The sequence below is a fragment of the Leucoraja erinacea genome, chromosome 7 (genome assembly GCF_028641065.1).
Source record: "Leucoraja erinacea ecotype New England chromosome 7, Leri_hhj_1, whole genome shotgun sequence".
Classification (NCBI taxonomy): domain Eukaryota; kingdom Metazoa; phylum Chordata; class Chondrichthyes; order Rajiformes; family Rajidae; genus Leucoraja; species Leucoraja erinaceus.
Window position 1 is genome coordinate 68,475,111 of NC_073383.1, and position 15,978 is coordinate 68,491,088.

Below are 15,978 nucleotides of genomic sequence, written 5' to 3' on the forward strand. Positions count from 1 at the left end.
GATTGCATCGTGGCTTTGTTTGGCAACTTGAGCGCCCAGAGGCAGAAAAGATTACAAAAAGTAGTAAACACTGCCCAAGTCCATCTGCTCTGACCTCCCTACCATCGAGGGGATCTATCGCAGTCGCTGTCTCAAAAAGTCTGGCAGCATCATCAAGGACCCACACCATCCTGGCCACACACTCATCTCCCCGCTACCTTCAAATAGAAGGTACAGGAGCTTGAAGTCTGCAACGTCCAAGTTTAGGAATAGCTGCTTTCCCACAGCCATCAGGCTATTAAACTCAACTCAAACAAAAATCTGAACATTAATAGGCCATTATCTGTTTGTTTATTCATGTATGTATGTATTTATATAATGGTATACGGACACACTGATCTGTTCTGTATTCATGCCTACTATATTCTGTTGTGCTGAAGCAAAGCAAGAATTTCATTGTCCTATCTGGGACACATGACAATAAACTCTCTTGAATCTTGGAAGTTTCGCCATAGGTGACTATTGAAATGGACAAGAATAATTTCCATCGACACTTGTGCAAGGATACTCTATTAAACAATGTAGCATGCAGTCTCCAGTATTGTTACAAAAATACAAATCAAAAGACATGGGAGTCGAATTAGGCTATTCTGTCTAATCATGGCTGATTATTTTCCTCTCTCAACCCCATCTCCTGCTTTCTCATAACCTTTGACATCCTTGCTAATCAATAACTTGTATCCATTAAAAATACCTTTATTTTTAAACTCTAGTTCCTAACCCCCTTTACCCCCAATGACAAAGTTTATAACAGGCTTCTTAGAAAAGCAATTATAGCAGAACTATCTGTATTCAATGCCCTGGCTGATGAAGGCCAGTGTGCCAAACACAAAGTACTGGAGTAACTCAGTGGGTCAGGCAGCAAACACCTTCAACACCTTTTGGATGGAAGATGGAGTCTACCTTTTGATGCCACTTTTGGGGAAATTATGCAATTCTAAATTGACGTGTTTGCTGATCAGTGTAGAATGTTATATTGAAATTCTTCATAGTAACTTCTGTCTTGTTATTAACCAGACTGTTTTTCCCCGTGACTTTGGAACTGCTCATTTACCAGAGCCATCTGTTGGCTAATGGAGATACTGTAGGTGCAGCACAGTGCCATCTGTAGGATGCTGAAATAATTGCACATTTACAGTGATCTTAATTGTATAGGCAGACCATCAGCCTGACGAGTCCTGACTTAATGTCACCCATTCATGTTTGACAGAGATGCTATGTGACCCGCTGAGTTACTCTAGCACTGTCTCCTTTTGCTCTAAATATATACTTTTGTTGTACCTAATTAGTGCCTACATTTGGATAAATATATTAACTATTAAAAAAAATTAAATCAAAACAAGTTAGATTTTTAGTTTGTAGAGAGGAACTGTAGATGCTAGGTTACTCCGAAGATAGACACAAGCTGCTTGAATGACTCGGTGAGTGAGGTAGTATCTCTGGAGAAAAGAAATAGGTGATGTTTCAGGTCAAATCCCTTCTTCAGACTCTTTCAGACATTACTTTGACCTAAAACCTATTCCCTTTTCTCCAGAGATGCTGCCTGACCCTTTGGGTTACTCCAGTATTTTGCGTGTATCTTACATTTTTATGATTTTTTGGGAAACTATTTCAGTTTATAATGGAGGGAGGTGTGATTAGATCTTTATATGAAAACTTTACACATGTTCTGGCAAAATATCTGGAGTTGCTGGAAACATTTGTTTTTATATTTAAAAAAAAATGCTGTAAAGTTCAGCAAGATAGGCAACATCTGTGTGTAGGGGAAACATGAATTCTGAAATATTGGCTCTACTTTCTCCACAGATGCTGCTTGACCTGCTGAGTATTTCCAGTTTTTTTTCCTTTTCTATTTAAATCCAAGAGATAAGTTTGTGTTGCTGAATTGATGGTTTGCATTGATCTGATGGCTTGAATGGTCTATTTCTGCACTGTATGGTTGTAGAAATCTGACTTCGATTGCAATAAATGAAAAACGATATGACTGCGGAACAGTTTTTAATTAAGTGGGAATAATAATTTCAAGTGGTTATAATAATTGGCTTCTTTGCTATTAATTGAATTTTCCTTTATGGCAGGTCCGTGATGCAGCAATAAATAGTTTAGTAGAAATTTACAAACATGTAGGAGAACGGGTCCGAGCAGATCTTCATAAAAAGGGGCTACCACAGTCAAGGTAAGGAAATGATGGCAGCTTTTGGGCCCAAGGCCTTTTTGCTTATTTTTCTCTCCTCATTGCTAATTGCATTGCAGTCCTGTTATTCTGATATTGTTCTTTTGATATGTAATAATTTCCAAAGTTAGAAAATAATTGGACTATTTTTCCATTAGGCCTGAAGTTGTTAGCTGCCTGCGTAATGCTGTTTTCTGAGTGTGTTGTGATCTTTCTTTGAGAACTGAGCTTCCGGCACCTTGGTATGACCATGTATCGTAGAGGATGTACCTTTTGTCTGTTCATAGAACCACCTTGTTAGCCAGTGAGTGTTTGCCCCTGTCAAAGCTGTCATTGTGATCAGGACAGTTATATTTGTGTGAGGTTTGCAAAGAAAATAAAAATAACATATACATATCGAATCACTTTAAAGCATTAAACAAGCTTAAATTAAAAAAAAAGAACTATCTCACTTGCCTGTCTCCTGGCAGCTGTTTTCCCCCTTTCATTTGAATGGGGACTGCTTGCCCAAAGCTGATGCAAGCTCAGTGAGCAGGCTTCCCAGCCTGAGAGCTAGAAAACATGCAGAACGTTGTAGTTTACCTTAATGTCCCTTGAAATGCACTCGAACAGTACAGGGCAAGCAGGGATAACATGTGAAGATGCCGCAGCCACCTCAGACCAGTGATAGCATGGACACACAAATGGATTAGATTAGATTAGATTCCTTTATTTGTCATTCAGACCTTTTGGTCCGAACAAAATTTCGTTGCCTGCAGTCATACATATAATAATAAATTACAAAACACACAATAAACACAAATTAACGTCCACCACAGTGAGTTCACCAGGCACCTCCTCACTGTGATGGAGGCAAAAGTCTTAAAGTTACTGTCTCTTCCCTCCTCATTCTCCCTCTGCGCTGATGCGATATGTTGTTACCCCACCGGGCGATGGGAGTCAGTCCCGCGGCTCAACCGAGCTGGATTAACTCAGCGGACGGAACATGCAGCATCTCTGAATAGAAGGAATGGCTGACATTTTGGGTCGAGACCCTTCTTCAGACCGATTCCTTCTATCCAGAGATGCTGCCTGTCCCGGCTGAGTTACTCCAGCATTTTGTGACTATCTGCAGCGTAAACCAGCATCTGCAGTTCCTTCCTACGCACAGTGTTAGCATGGAAACAGGACATTTATGGGGCTACCTGGCTAAATCTCTACAATAATGCAGGGATGTGATTAGAAAATCTGCTCAGTTTTGGCTACTATTAATAGTATTGCTACTAAGCAGTTACTATTTTGGATTCTTGTAAAGTAAACAGTTTGGCAGATGTGATTGCATTGGAGGCAGTGTGGCAGCATACTGAACATTGATTGCATTGGCTGCAGTTTGATTGTTGTATTCGAGTCTCATAGAATTGCATCTTTGCTTAAAAATGTCTTTATTGGTTTGGACATCGCAATTTAAGCAGAGGTTCTTGTATCACTTCATTCACTGCTTTCATATGCTTTATGATATTGTAATTTTATAAATCTATCATTGTGATACATTATCAGAACTTTTTTTAAATTTCCAACTATTATTGGTGCTTATTTACTTTTTTGCTCGGCTATAAGTTCTGAATATTTGTTTTGTGAAGTAAGAACTTGCTGGATTGTACAAGAAAACATTTAATTTTTATTTGACTAATATTAATTACAATCTTTTGAAGTAGTTATTTCTATCATGAGGGACAGAACCATAGAAACATATTTGTTATATGTTTAAACATAATGTTATAAACTTATGTGTCTTGCGCAGAGAAGCTCTGTCCTTACCAGAAAAACGAGTCGCATCTTCCATTAATAGTGAGAAGTGTGTTTGAATCAAGCACGTAATGAATTTCACCTTTCAGATTTGTTCCAGAAAGAAGGGTTACCATTCATTATATGAAGTTAGCTGGTCCAACCAAAGTCAAATAATGCATATTTGCTTAAACATCAAAGTCTGATGAGCTACTTGCACAAATTGGCATCTTAATATTAAACAATGATGGCAGCTGTTTTCTTTTTACCATCAACTGTGTGAATTTGAGCAGTACTCTTCTAAATGCTGCAACCTTGTTCTGCATAGGGACCGGGACGCATGTCTGTGAGCGGATGGCGGGTCACATCTATCGCGTGTATACATGGATCCCACCCCGGATGGAAAATCGCATGTTCAGATAGATCCTGCCCCTTAGGACGCCACCCGGAGCACTGGCCCCTAGTTATGGGCAAGGATAGTTAAGGGCGCTCCTGAACATGGCGTACTTGTGGACCCATTACATTGGCTATGTCCTGAAGGCAGTGGCTCAAATAATCATACTTATTTGTCCCCGGCCCATTGACAACCCAGATCCCGACAGTGTGTTTAAGAAAGAACTGCAGATGCTGGAAAATCAACAGTAGACAAAAAAGCTGGAGAAACTCAGCGGGTGAGACAGCATCTATGGAGCGACGTTTCTATAGGCGACGTTTCGGGTCGAGACCCTTCTTGAAACTGGTCTCGGAGCAAAGTCAGACGCTTCTGAAGAAGGGTCTTGACCCGAAATGTTACCTATTCCTTGTGTCACCACGCGTGGGCACCACGGCCTCAGACCTGGGAGGTACCGGAGATCAAGGAAGTCGGCGGGCCGGATAAATACGGGGGAAAAATACGCCTGCGGGCCAGATGATTTCTAGTTACGGGCCGCATTCGACCCGGGGGCCGTAGGTTGTCGACCCCTGATTTAAGGGTTCCCACGTTGTATTGCACTGAAAAAGTATTTTTTTCTGTTTTGCATTTCTATGTCTGAAGGCATCAAAGTCTTAAAAGTTTTTACAATTATATCACTATTTTAGAAAATGTTAATTGCTGTTTTTTATGTTGTATCTGTACAAAGCATTGGTCAGACTGCACTCGGAGTATTGTCTATTGTTGTGGTCGCCACATTGCATGAAGCTTGTGTAGAATAGATTTAATGTAGGAAAGGATCTCGCCCTGAAATGTCACCATTCCTTTTCTCCAGAGATTCTGCCTGTCCCGCTGAGTTACTCCAGCTTTTTGTGTCGATCTTTACTAGCATGTTGCCTGGAATTTGGGGTTTTAGGTATAAAGGACACCTTGGATATTCTTGAGTTTATTCTCCTTGGAATGCAGGAGGCTGAGGAAACTATATAGACATTTACAAAATGATGAGGGGCATAGGTAGTGTCCTGGAAAGTCAGTATCTTTTTCCTCAGGTGGAGGAGTCTAGAATGAGAAAATGTAGGTTTAATGTGAGAGGGGAGATATTTTAAAGGAGATTTGTAGGGCAAATGTGTCACTTCAAGGATGATAGCTATGTAAAATGAGCAGTCAAAGTAAGTGGTAGAGCGAGATAAAATTATGACATCGAAAAGCCATTTGGATGGGTGATTGGAAAATAAATCCCTAGAGGGATATAGGCCTAGTGCTGGAACATGGGATTAGTGTAGATAGGCATCATGGTTGGCATGGACAAGCTTGGCCAAGGGGGTCTTTTCTGTGATGTCCAATCTTACTCTGATGGCCCCGTATTACTGCAAGCTATGTAATTGTACTAACATTTTGTGGTGTTATTTCATAAATCCTATTGTGTTATCTTAAGCTGGAGAATATTAGGGTTCTTATAAAGGTAACAGTTATCACTACTTTGTTCATTCCTGATAGAGGTTAAAGGGTAGGAAATGATGTTTGGGTGCAGCAATGAAGGCAAATAAAATGTTTTATTATTAATGCAAAATTTCGAGACAAAATATGGATTAGTTACTGCACACCTCTAATCAGCCTTGTTTTGCTTAGTGAGCCTCGCACCCTTTGTATCCACTTAACATTCATTCGATCTGGAAGCTAGAACGAGATGGATGGAGGCATCTTATCCTTGATTGATATTGTCATGCACGATAATTGAATCTGATGGGCAAGTTGGAACAAGCCCTACTTGCAAATCTGCTGAGTAAGCGTATAGCAGCTGGCAAAACAACACCCCATCTTTGCTATCTGCCAAAACTATCAAGCTTTTAGATTATTTGTAAACAATGTGCAGTGGAAGATTCAAAATTTTATGAAAATGAAATAATTAACATCTGGCAAAGTCATAAATAATTGATGTTTTTGCCAATTCGGCTCATTTTCTCTGGTAGAACCAGCTTAGCCTGGAGAGGAGGGCTGAATTCCTGGCCACAACATTGGGGATTCAGCACTAGCAGATGCTGAATATTTCCTCTGACATTAAAGTTTTCACAATCTAACTGCATTCCTGGACATGCTGGTCATCACAGCCAACCGTTGCAGTCTGTTGCTCTGGTTGCAAAACTAACAACGCTTCTGACTCTTGGCTCTGGTGAGCACTTAGCTATGTTGTTAGTCTCTTGTTCAAGGTGTAACCTGGCTATGTTCCAGGTCCCTGACCGGTTGCACACTGTTAATGGCATTCCTGCAATTACAGCCGAAACATAGCCCCACCTTGGCGCCAGCTGTTTGATTATTCACCTCAGCAAGTTCCTGGTCTTTGCCATACAAGCAATCATTCCTTTGAAATTCTTCTGATAGATGAAGCAGATGTGTCACACAGAGAGGTCCTTCAACTGGATTGATATATCGAGCCAGGCTTTTGTGCTAAGGTCCCTGGAGTCAGACTGGAACCCATGAGATTCTGATTGGCATATTGATCCTACCAAATACTTTGAAGCCCTTTTCCTTCTGTCTTGTTGACTGCAGTAATATCCCAAATTTGATGAATTATTAATTTAGTTGTACTTGCTCAATGAGTGTCACTTTGTATGTTACTAATGCAATGCAGGGTTATGAGTGCAGTGACTGTACTACCGATGCTTGTGTTCCTCAGCTGGATTTATTGATATGTGAAGCTTTGCTGGTGGTTTTCTAGGTAGACGTAATTGAGTCGATGGGAAAAGTTGATGTGTAACTGCGGCAGTGCTTGTATTCCTGGAATCAGTAAAGTAGTTTGTAGTAGGTGCCGACATCTCTCGTCTTTGCTTCTGACTGCGTTCCAATGAAGGCTATATCTCTGCATATTTGTATAGGCCAGATTGTGCCATAGATTAAGATATGGTCAATCAATGATACATTATTGTATTTGGTCCAGAGGGAAGCATCAATTTGTAAGAAGGACTATAATATTTATTTATTGACTGCTAGAGGAAGATAATTCTGCTAAAACTAACTAGTGGAACTCCAGTATAAAGGATAGGTTCTACAATATTTGGAAAATTAAAAAAACCCTCATTTGCCCAAGGTATACTTCATAATTCATTCTGATTTAAGAAATAAGACATAGAATGAGCAGGAGGACATGGCAATTTAATTTTAAGCTAACAAAGTTTGAAATAAGGGTGTTAACAATATTTTGTGCCTCATTGTTTCGTCTTCCGAAGTAGCTTCCTTATAATCGGTGCTCACATGTGGCTCCAAGCAGGTGTTCAATTTGATAATGCGACATCCCAAGCTGAAGCTTTGACAGGCTGACTAAGTCAGATGAAGGTAGCTGATGGATCTCCAACCCTAAGTGAGGTAGAAAATTGCTTGCTCTAACATGGAAAGACTGTTCTGGCAGACTGGGCAGAGGAAATTAACAGGTGATTCAACAAAAATAGACACAAAAATCTGGAGTCCGACAGCATCTCTGGAGAAAAGGATCTGAAGACCTTTTGTTCATACAGGATCAGTACGGTAGTTCAGTCGTGCAATATGCAGTGCATAAGTATGTCTGAGCATGGAAGAGGACCTGACTCTCCATTGCAGCCAAAGAAGATGCTGATCCAAACACCTAATCTGCCACTGAGCACCTCGTTGTGCCAACGTGGCTGAGGGGGTGAAGTTGTTCCAGTGGTCATTCAAAAAGAGGTTTCTATGTGAACTTGATTGCTAACCGAAGATAGGTATTGCATTTCACCAATCCATGGAAAATAATTGCGTACATGATCACTCCTATCCTAAAAAAAGTACGTTATTCAGGCATTCTGCAAAGCTATCCTCTTACTTCCCCTCCCCCCATTTGTAACAAGGACAGAGTCCCCCTTGTCCTCGCCTTCCACCATCAGCTGTCGCATACAGCATATAATCCACCTAACATTTTTGCCACCTCCAACGGGATCCCACTACTGGCCTCATCTGCAAATCTCCACCCCTTTCTACTTTCCGCAGAGACCGTTCCCTCCGAAACTCCCTGGTCAAATCGTCCCTTCCCACCCAAATCACCCCCTCCCTGGGTACTTTCCCCTTCAACTGCAGGAGATGTAACACCTGTTCCTTTACCACCTCCCCAACCCCCCGACTCCATCCAAGGACCCAATCTGTCTTTCCAGGTGAAGCAGAGGTTCACTTGCACCTTCTCCAACCTCATCACTTGTATCCGCTGTTCCAGGTGTCAACTTCTATACATCGGCGAGACCAAGCGCAGGCTGAACACCTCCGGTCAGTCCGTCTTAACGTACATGATCTCTCGGTGGCTCAGCGCTTCAACTCACCCTCCCATTCCCAATCTGACCTTTCTGTCCTGGGCTGCCTCCATTGTCAGTGAGGCTCAGCACAAATTGGAGGAACAGCATCTCGTATTTTGCATGGGTAGCTTACACCCCGGCGGTATGAACATTGACTTCTCTAACTTCCGATAGCCTTTGCTTCCTCTCTCCATCCACTTCCCCTTCCCAGTTCTCCCTCTCGTCTTACTGTCTCCGCCAACATTCTATCTTTGTTCCCCCCCCTTTCCCTGACATCAGTCGGAAGAAGGGTCTCGACCCGAAACGTCGCTCATTCCTTCTCTCCAGGGATGCTGCCTTACCCGCTGAGTTACTCCAGCATTTTGTCTACCTGCAAAGTTCAGTTATTGTACCCTGCTCATTGTGTTAAGCTGCTTAAATCTGTATCTGTTAACCTATTGGTGAAAGTATATATTCAAGTTCAAGGTGCAACTGAAAGCTACAACCAGCTATAATGTATGTAGCTCACTAAAATCCAAATGACCAGGTTGGCAATAAAACAAAAGGCTGAACATTTTTTTGCACCAAAATTTCTGCTGGAATCTTGTCTAAAATTTCCTACGTTAATTGGGCACACGTCATGAAACGGTGGCCTAAAATTTACAATTATAATACTGTCCAATGAGTTGCACGGTTACATATTGGGTAAATTGGTTAAAAATGTGTGACCTCGACAACTACTATTGTTACTGTTGTTATTGTTCCACGCTCCCCTCCATTGAGTCTGTCCAAAGCAAGCGCTGCCTGCGGAGGGCGCTCAGCATCGCCAAGGACTGCTCTCACCCCAACCATGGACTGTTTACCCTCCTACCATCCGGGAGGCGCTACAGGTCTCTCCGTTGCCGAACCAGCAGGTCGAGGAACAGCTTCTTTCCGGCGGCTGTCACTCTACTAAACAACGTACCTCGGTGACTGCCAATCACCACCCCCCCCCGGACACCTAATATTATTATTATTTTTTTTATTCAAATCGTTTGCTATGTTGCTCTTCAAGGGAGATGCTAAATGCATTTCGCTGTCTCTGTACTGTACACTGACAATGACAATTAAAATTGAATCTGAATCGGTTAGTGCAAATAGTGCCAAGAGATTTATTGGCACTAAGATCCACAAATGGTATACACAGCTTCACAAAATGGTAAAGTGGGTTCAGTGAGCATGGCAGCATATCAGATCATGCTGTGTTGAGCATTCCCCAATGGGTGGTACCAGATTCAAAGTCATGTGAGCAGAGAAGAAATTGCCTCCAACTCTGAGATCCTCTGGATTGTTCTGCAGTTGACCCTTCCATTGTAGCTGTCCAGATAACAAAACTACACCTTTATGGAATTCTTGAAATGTATGTGGGGAAAATATATATAATTTATTCCTTTTGGAATGCTTTGGGAACAGTTCTGTCCAAGACTGTGGAAAGCTGCGGATGTAGCCCAGTCCATCACACACATCAGCCTACTAAACTATTTTTTTCTCTCCCCCCCTGAAATAGCTAATAGTCAAATCTAAAATGGAGTTGTTATTCTACAAAAGCATGGACTAGTAGAACAAAACAATGGCTCGGTGCCAAGTCTGAATTACGTTGTAAATTATATGAAACACAATATGGAGGACAGGTTGTCTTTTCAATAAAGACATTAAGATGGAAACCTGCAGTAATAACATGTGCTTCAATGCCATAAAGAAGCCAAGATTTAACAAAATAGCTGACGCTCCAGAGATAAGTAATAACTTGTCATTGGATGAGCTCGATTTGGACCCAGCTTTCCTATATTGTAAAAGGCTACAGAATCTTTAAGTCATGCCATATTCAGACTTACTATACTATATAGTAATATAGGGTATTGTACTTCCGGTGGCGCTGGTGTCAGCAGCCTCCACCTACAGCCCGGTATCTTTTTGTTTTTTTGTTTATTTAGTTAAGTAAAAGTTTTTTTTTTTGGTGTTTTTATGTGGAGGAAGAGGGCACAGTGCGGGGGATACCGTCCTTCAGCCGCTTCCTGGTGAGGACGCGACTATTATTCGAGTCGCGTCCTCGCCCCCCCCCCAGCGGCCTACCTACCTGGATTGGCGCGGCCTTTCCTGCCGGGATCGACCAGAGCTCCAGCAGCGGCGGGACAGCGCTGGAACATCGCGGGACTGGCGAAGCCTTACCGGGGGTCGCCGTCTGGAGCCCGGACATGTTGTGTCGTGGACTTTCTGTGTTTGTGCTTTTTTTAAATTCAATTTCAATTTTATTTTTAACTAGACCAAGTGCAGACCCGTTGGGTCTGCTCCCCCAATCGTGTGATCCCCCAACCCAATATTCCACCATGCACCCATCTCCTCTAACGGAACTGAAGTCGTCCCCAAATGTAAGATTCCAGCACTCCCCTGTCTCCCTCAGCAGTGGATTTAAAAAAAATTCCAATGGCACCTACCCTGCCTGCTGCAGCAGTGAAAAGTTCAGAGTGTTACTGTCTTGCAACTTTGTTTCGAAGTGTGTTGGAAGCTGGCATGTAAATTGAGAAGCCAGTTCCTTTTTGAAATACTTGGGGGTGGGGGAGAAGGATTTGATTAAAAACGTGTACTTCAACACGACAAAATGAAATGAGGAGCGGATACTTAGAAAGAAAAGCGAAATCTCTACCGAAATGGAAAATATCTCTGAGATTGAGCGTCTGGATTGGGCGTGGCAATGAATCAAAGGAAGAAATGCAGCCGGCAGCCGTACATGCAAATGAATCCATTCCGATTGGACATCTGCGAGCATCGGCCATTCCGATTGGACATCTGCGAGTATCGGGCACGAATCGAAAGGCAGGAAGGGCGCCGGTCGGCAGTCGGTCGGATGGCCCCAGAGTTTTATAGATATACTAGACCAAGTGCAGACCCGTTGGGTCTGCTCCCCCAATGGTGTGATTCCCCCAACCCAATATTCCACCATGCACCCGTCTCCTCCAATGGAACTGAAGCCGTTGCCAAATGTAAGTTTCCAGCACTCCCCTGCCTCCCTCAATTACACCTCCCCTGCCTGCTGCAGCAGTGAAAAGTTCAGTGTTCCTGTCTTGCAACTTTGTTTCGAAGTGTGTTGGAAGCTGATAGGAAGGAGCAGCCGTCAACGAATCAAAAGGCAGGAAGGGATCCGTACTGCAGGCGGACGGATGGATTTGAGTTTTATATATTATAATAGATAGATACTAGACCAAGTGCAGACCCGTTGGGTCTGCTCCCCCAATGGTGTGATCCCCCAACCCAATATTCCACCATTCACCCGTCTCCTCCAATGGAACTGAAGCCGTTCTCAAAAGTAAGATTCCAGCACTGCCCTGCCTCTTTAAAAAAAAAAAAATCCAATGGCACCTCCCCTACCTGCTGCAGCAGTGAAAAGTTCAGTGTTCCTGTCTTGCAACTTTGTTTCGAAGTGTGTTGGAAGCTGACATGTGAATGGAGAAGCCTGTTTATTTTTGAAATACTTGGGGGTGGGTGGTGGGGGGGGGGGAGAAGAAGGATTTGATTAAAAACGTGTACTTCAACACGACAAAATGAAATTTTTTTTATGATACTGCCTGTAAGGGAGATTCATTTTGTTGTCTCAAATTGAGACAATGACAATAAATTTGAATACAATACAATACTATACTATACTATACTATATAATACCATAAAACTGTAGCACTATATTCTGCATTCTGGTATTTTTCTCTTTGCACTACCTACAGTATGTGCTTGGCCTCATTAAACTTTTACTCGTGTATAGTGCGATTCGACGGGATAGCACGCACTCAATGTTTTTCACTGTATAAGTAATACGTGACAATTATAATGAACCAACGGCAATACCAATAACTTTGTTCAACTCTAATTTCTTGATGTATAAAGCGGCTTCGTGTTATGGAAATTCACAATGTGACTGTTATCCCTGAACCCTCTGTAACCAAGATGTCGCCTACCTGCGGCGACATTTTGCGAATGGCACAAAGAAAAACAGTAAGATACAGCATTTATGAACTCGCCTGCATCAGAAAATCCACTGAAATCAACACTAAGTAGCGAGCTGCTAACACATTTAAATGCATTAGCGCTACTGAGAACTCCCGATGATCGGGAATCCCCGATCAGAAGGTAATCCCCAACCTCGCGGAGGCGCGCAGGTACAGTAAGAACCTTATCTGCAAACACCGGGGAGGCCTACAGGGAGTCCAGAATCGAGGCCGTCGGGTTGGGTCCCCCAGCAGCAACGGAGCTGGAGGTGCAGACTGTGGGAATTCCCGATCTCCCAATTCCCCGACCTCGCGGAGACCCGTAAGTACTCTACCTTCAAACACCGAGGAGGGCACCATTGAGTACCGGGACGTGGCCGTCGGGCAGGACTACAGGTCAGACTGAAGCAGAGGGGAATTTGGCCCCCTCTCCCTACTATCCTACTGGCCAACTAGAAAACAGTGACTAGAAAATAAAGTGGAGGACTTAAGGGCAAGGCTGCTTTATCAAAGGGAGCTGATGGAATGCTCTGTGTTCTGTTTCACAGAGACATGGCTCACCCCCAGCTCCCCAGACTCAGCGGTCCAGCCTGAAGGGATCTCCATTCACTGAATGGACCGTACGCAGGCATCCGGGAAAGGGAGAGGAGGGGGCTTCTGCCCGTGGTCAACTCTGCGTGGTGCTCAGACGTGGCAGTCCTGTCCAACTCCTTCTCTTAACACCACGAACATCTGGCGGTGAGGTGCAGCCCCTTCTACCTTCCAAGGGAATTCATCTCCATCATTCTGGCACGGGAGGAGCTGTACGCCGTGGTCAACAAACACCAGACGTCTTACCCCGAGGCATTTGCTACTATAGCTGGGGACTTCAATAAAGCAAACCTAAAGAAATCGCTCCCTAACTTCCACCAACATGTCTCCTGCTGCACCAGAGGACCAAACGCCCTCGACCACTGCTACACCACCATCAAGAATGCCTATCTCTCTATCCCTAGCCCTCACTTCGGTAGTTCCGACCATACCGCTGTGCTGCTTTTTCCTGCTTAAAGGCAGCAATTGAAGAGCGCACCCCCAGATATGAGGACAGTACAGGGCTGGTTGGGGGCAGAGGAACTTGGTAACGGACCTGAACGAATTTGCCGCAGTCGTTACAGACTTCATAAAGATATGTGTGGAGGACTGCATCCCTACAAAAACCGTCCGAGTGTTTCCCAATCAGAAGCCTTGGATGAACTTTGAGATCTGCAGTCTTCTGAAGACCAGACACCTAGCATTCATGTCTGTTGACAGTGGTCTACAAGACGTCCATTTACAACCTTGGTAAAGCCATCAAAAAGGCCAAAAGGGACTTCTGCTCCAAGCTGGAGGATGAGACAGATGTTCAGCAGCTATGGCGGGGCCTGAATGCAATCGCCTCCTACGAGGCAAAATCAGGAGGTAGCTCGAATGTCGGCGGAACATCACTGCCTGACGAGCTCAATGCGTTTTGCACATGCTTTGATTGGGAGAACATTGATGTGCCTTCTCGAGCCCCCATTCGCTGTGATGGTATTTCAGTCACAGTCACAGAGGCTGACGTCAGAAAATCCTTCAGAGGGGTGAACCCTCGAAAAGCGCCTGTACCTGATGGTATACCCGGTCGTGTTCTAAAAACCTGTGTGGACCAACTGGCTGGAGTTTTTACGGACATTTTCAACCTCTCACATCTGAGATCGAAGGTTCCCACCTGCTTTAAAAGGGCATCAATTATACCGGTGCCCAAGAAGAACAAGGTGACCTGCCTCAATGACGATTGTCCAGTAGCACTAACATCGGTGGTGATGAAGTGCTTTGAGAGGTTGATCATGGCGCAAATCAACTCCTACCTCGACAAAACCTGGACCAACTGCAGTTCGCTTACCGCCACAACAGATCAACGGTGGATGCGATCTTGCTGGCTCTCTACTCCGCTCTGGACCACTTAGACAACAAAAACTCGTATGTCAGGCTGTTATTAATTGATTACAGCTCGGCATTTAATACAATCATCCCCTCCAAGCTAGTTACCAAACTTGTAGAACTGGGTCTCTGCGCATCCCTCTGCAATTGGATCCTCGACTTCCTCATTCACAGACCACAGACTGTTCGTATTGGTGGAAATGTATCAGCCTCGATAACAATCAGCACGTGAGCACCTCAAGAAATTGCCTTGAAAAGTCAAAAATGTGATATTCTCAAGATCAGAACTTTAATATTTTAGTATTTATATGCTGTAAAGGGCCGCGCAGAGGTTGATTGATTCCGTACGAGTTGACGTGAAGTTCGAACGAAGTCCGCGGGAAGTTCGCGCATGGCGGACGGCGTCGAGAAGCTGCGCATGCCCGTCGAGGCGGTGCGTACGGCCTCAATGCGGCTGCGGGCCGGCAGGCCGTTGCCGCGCGGAATTTTTCGACAGTGTCAGTTTTACGGAGCCCCACGCGATGTCGGGACCAGCTCCGCTCAACTCCATACGGCTCTGGCGATCGAAGTGGGACCGGCCCCGCGAGGCCGTACGGCTCAAGCGACCACGTTAGGTCGCGTTTGCCGCATGCTCGTGGGACAGGCCCTTAAGTCCGTAACAGATAGGTAAATAAATTACAATTTCTAGCAATAGACCAAACCTTTATGGAGAAGATCAGTTGCTAGCTGATACATTGGCATATCATAATCAGTAGCATCATCATACTCCTCAGATTGTAACCAATAAGCAACTCTGTACACCTTGTTTTTCCTCAACTTTTCAATTTTGGCATTGTAAACGACAAGTTTTTGCTCTTCAAATTACACTTGACATGCCTTTCTGCCCATTATTTTCCCATTAAGAATGTCCTGTAGATTCCATTTCTTAAGAAAAGGATCTTTTTTTTTTAAATAGCCTAAGTATCCAAATAACAAACTAATCCCATCCACACAAGAATTCACAATATAACACGATTTTAAAATCTCCCTGTCATTAACTTATATGCCAGATGGAAGGAATATAATGTTTAATTCCCATAAATTAATCTAGAAACATCCACTTTCAATATAATTTAAAAAAAAATGTTTGCACAATAATTTGGATATTGTGGATATTTAGTATAAAAATATTGACTATAGATAGACAATTATACAAAATATAGACGATTTAGATGTTCTTATGACATGATTGTCCAAAAAAAAAGAGGATTTAAATCAACTTGCGAGTGGGTGTTTCTGGAATGTGATCGATTGGAACGTTGCATTCGCGGTGAATTTGAACCCCTTATCGGCAGGAAAGACACGGGCGATTCGTATGGGGCCTAAATAACA

At 43.4% G+C, this 15,978-nt stretch overlaps 1 protein-coding gene across 1 annotated transcript in view; it reads left to right on the forward strand.

Annotated features, from left to right (window-relative positions):
• clasp1a (cytoplasmic linker associated protein 1a) overlaps positions 1-15,978 on the forward strand; it is a 181,659-nt gene that overhangs the window by 37,433 nt on the left and 128,248 nt on the right. Inside the window, exon 7 of the mRNA XM_055638729.1 lies at positions 2,118-2,215. Within this exon, the coding sequence (XP_055494704.1) occupies positions 2,118-2,215 (98 nt within the window). The remainder of the gene's footprint in view (positions 1-2,117; positions 2,216-15,978) is intronic.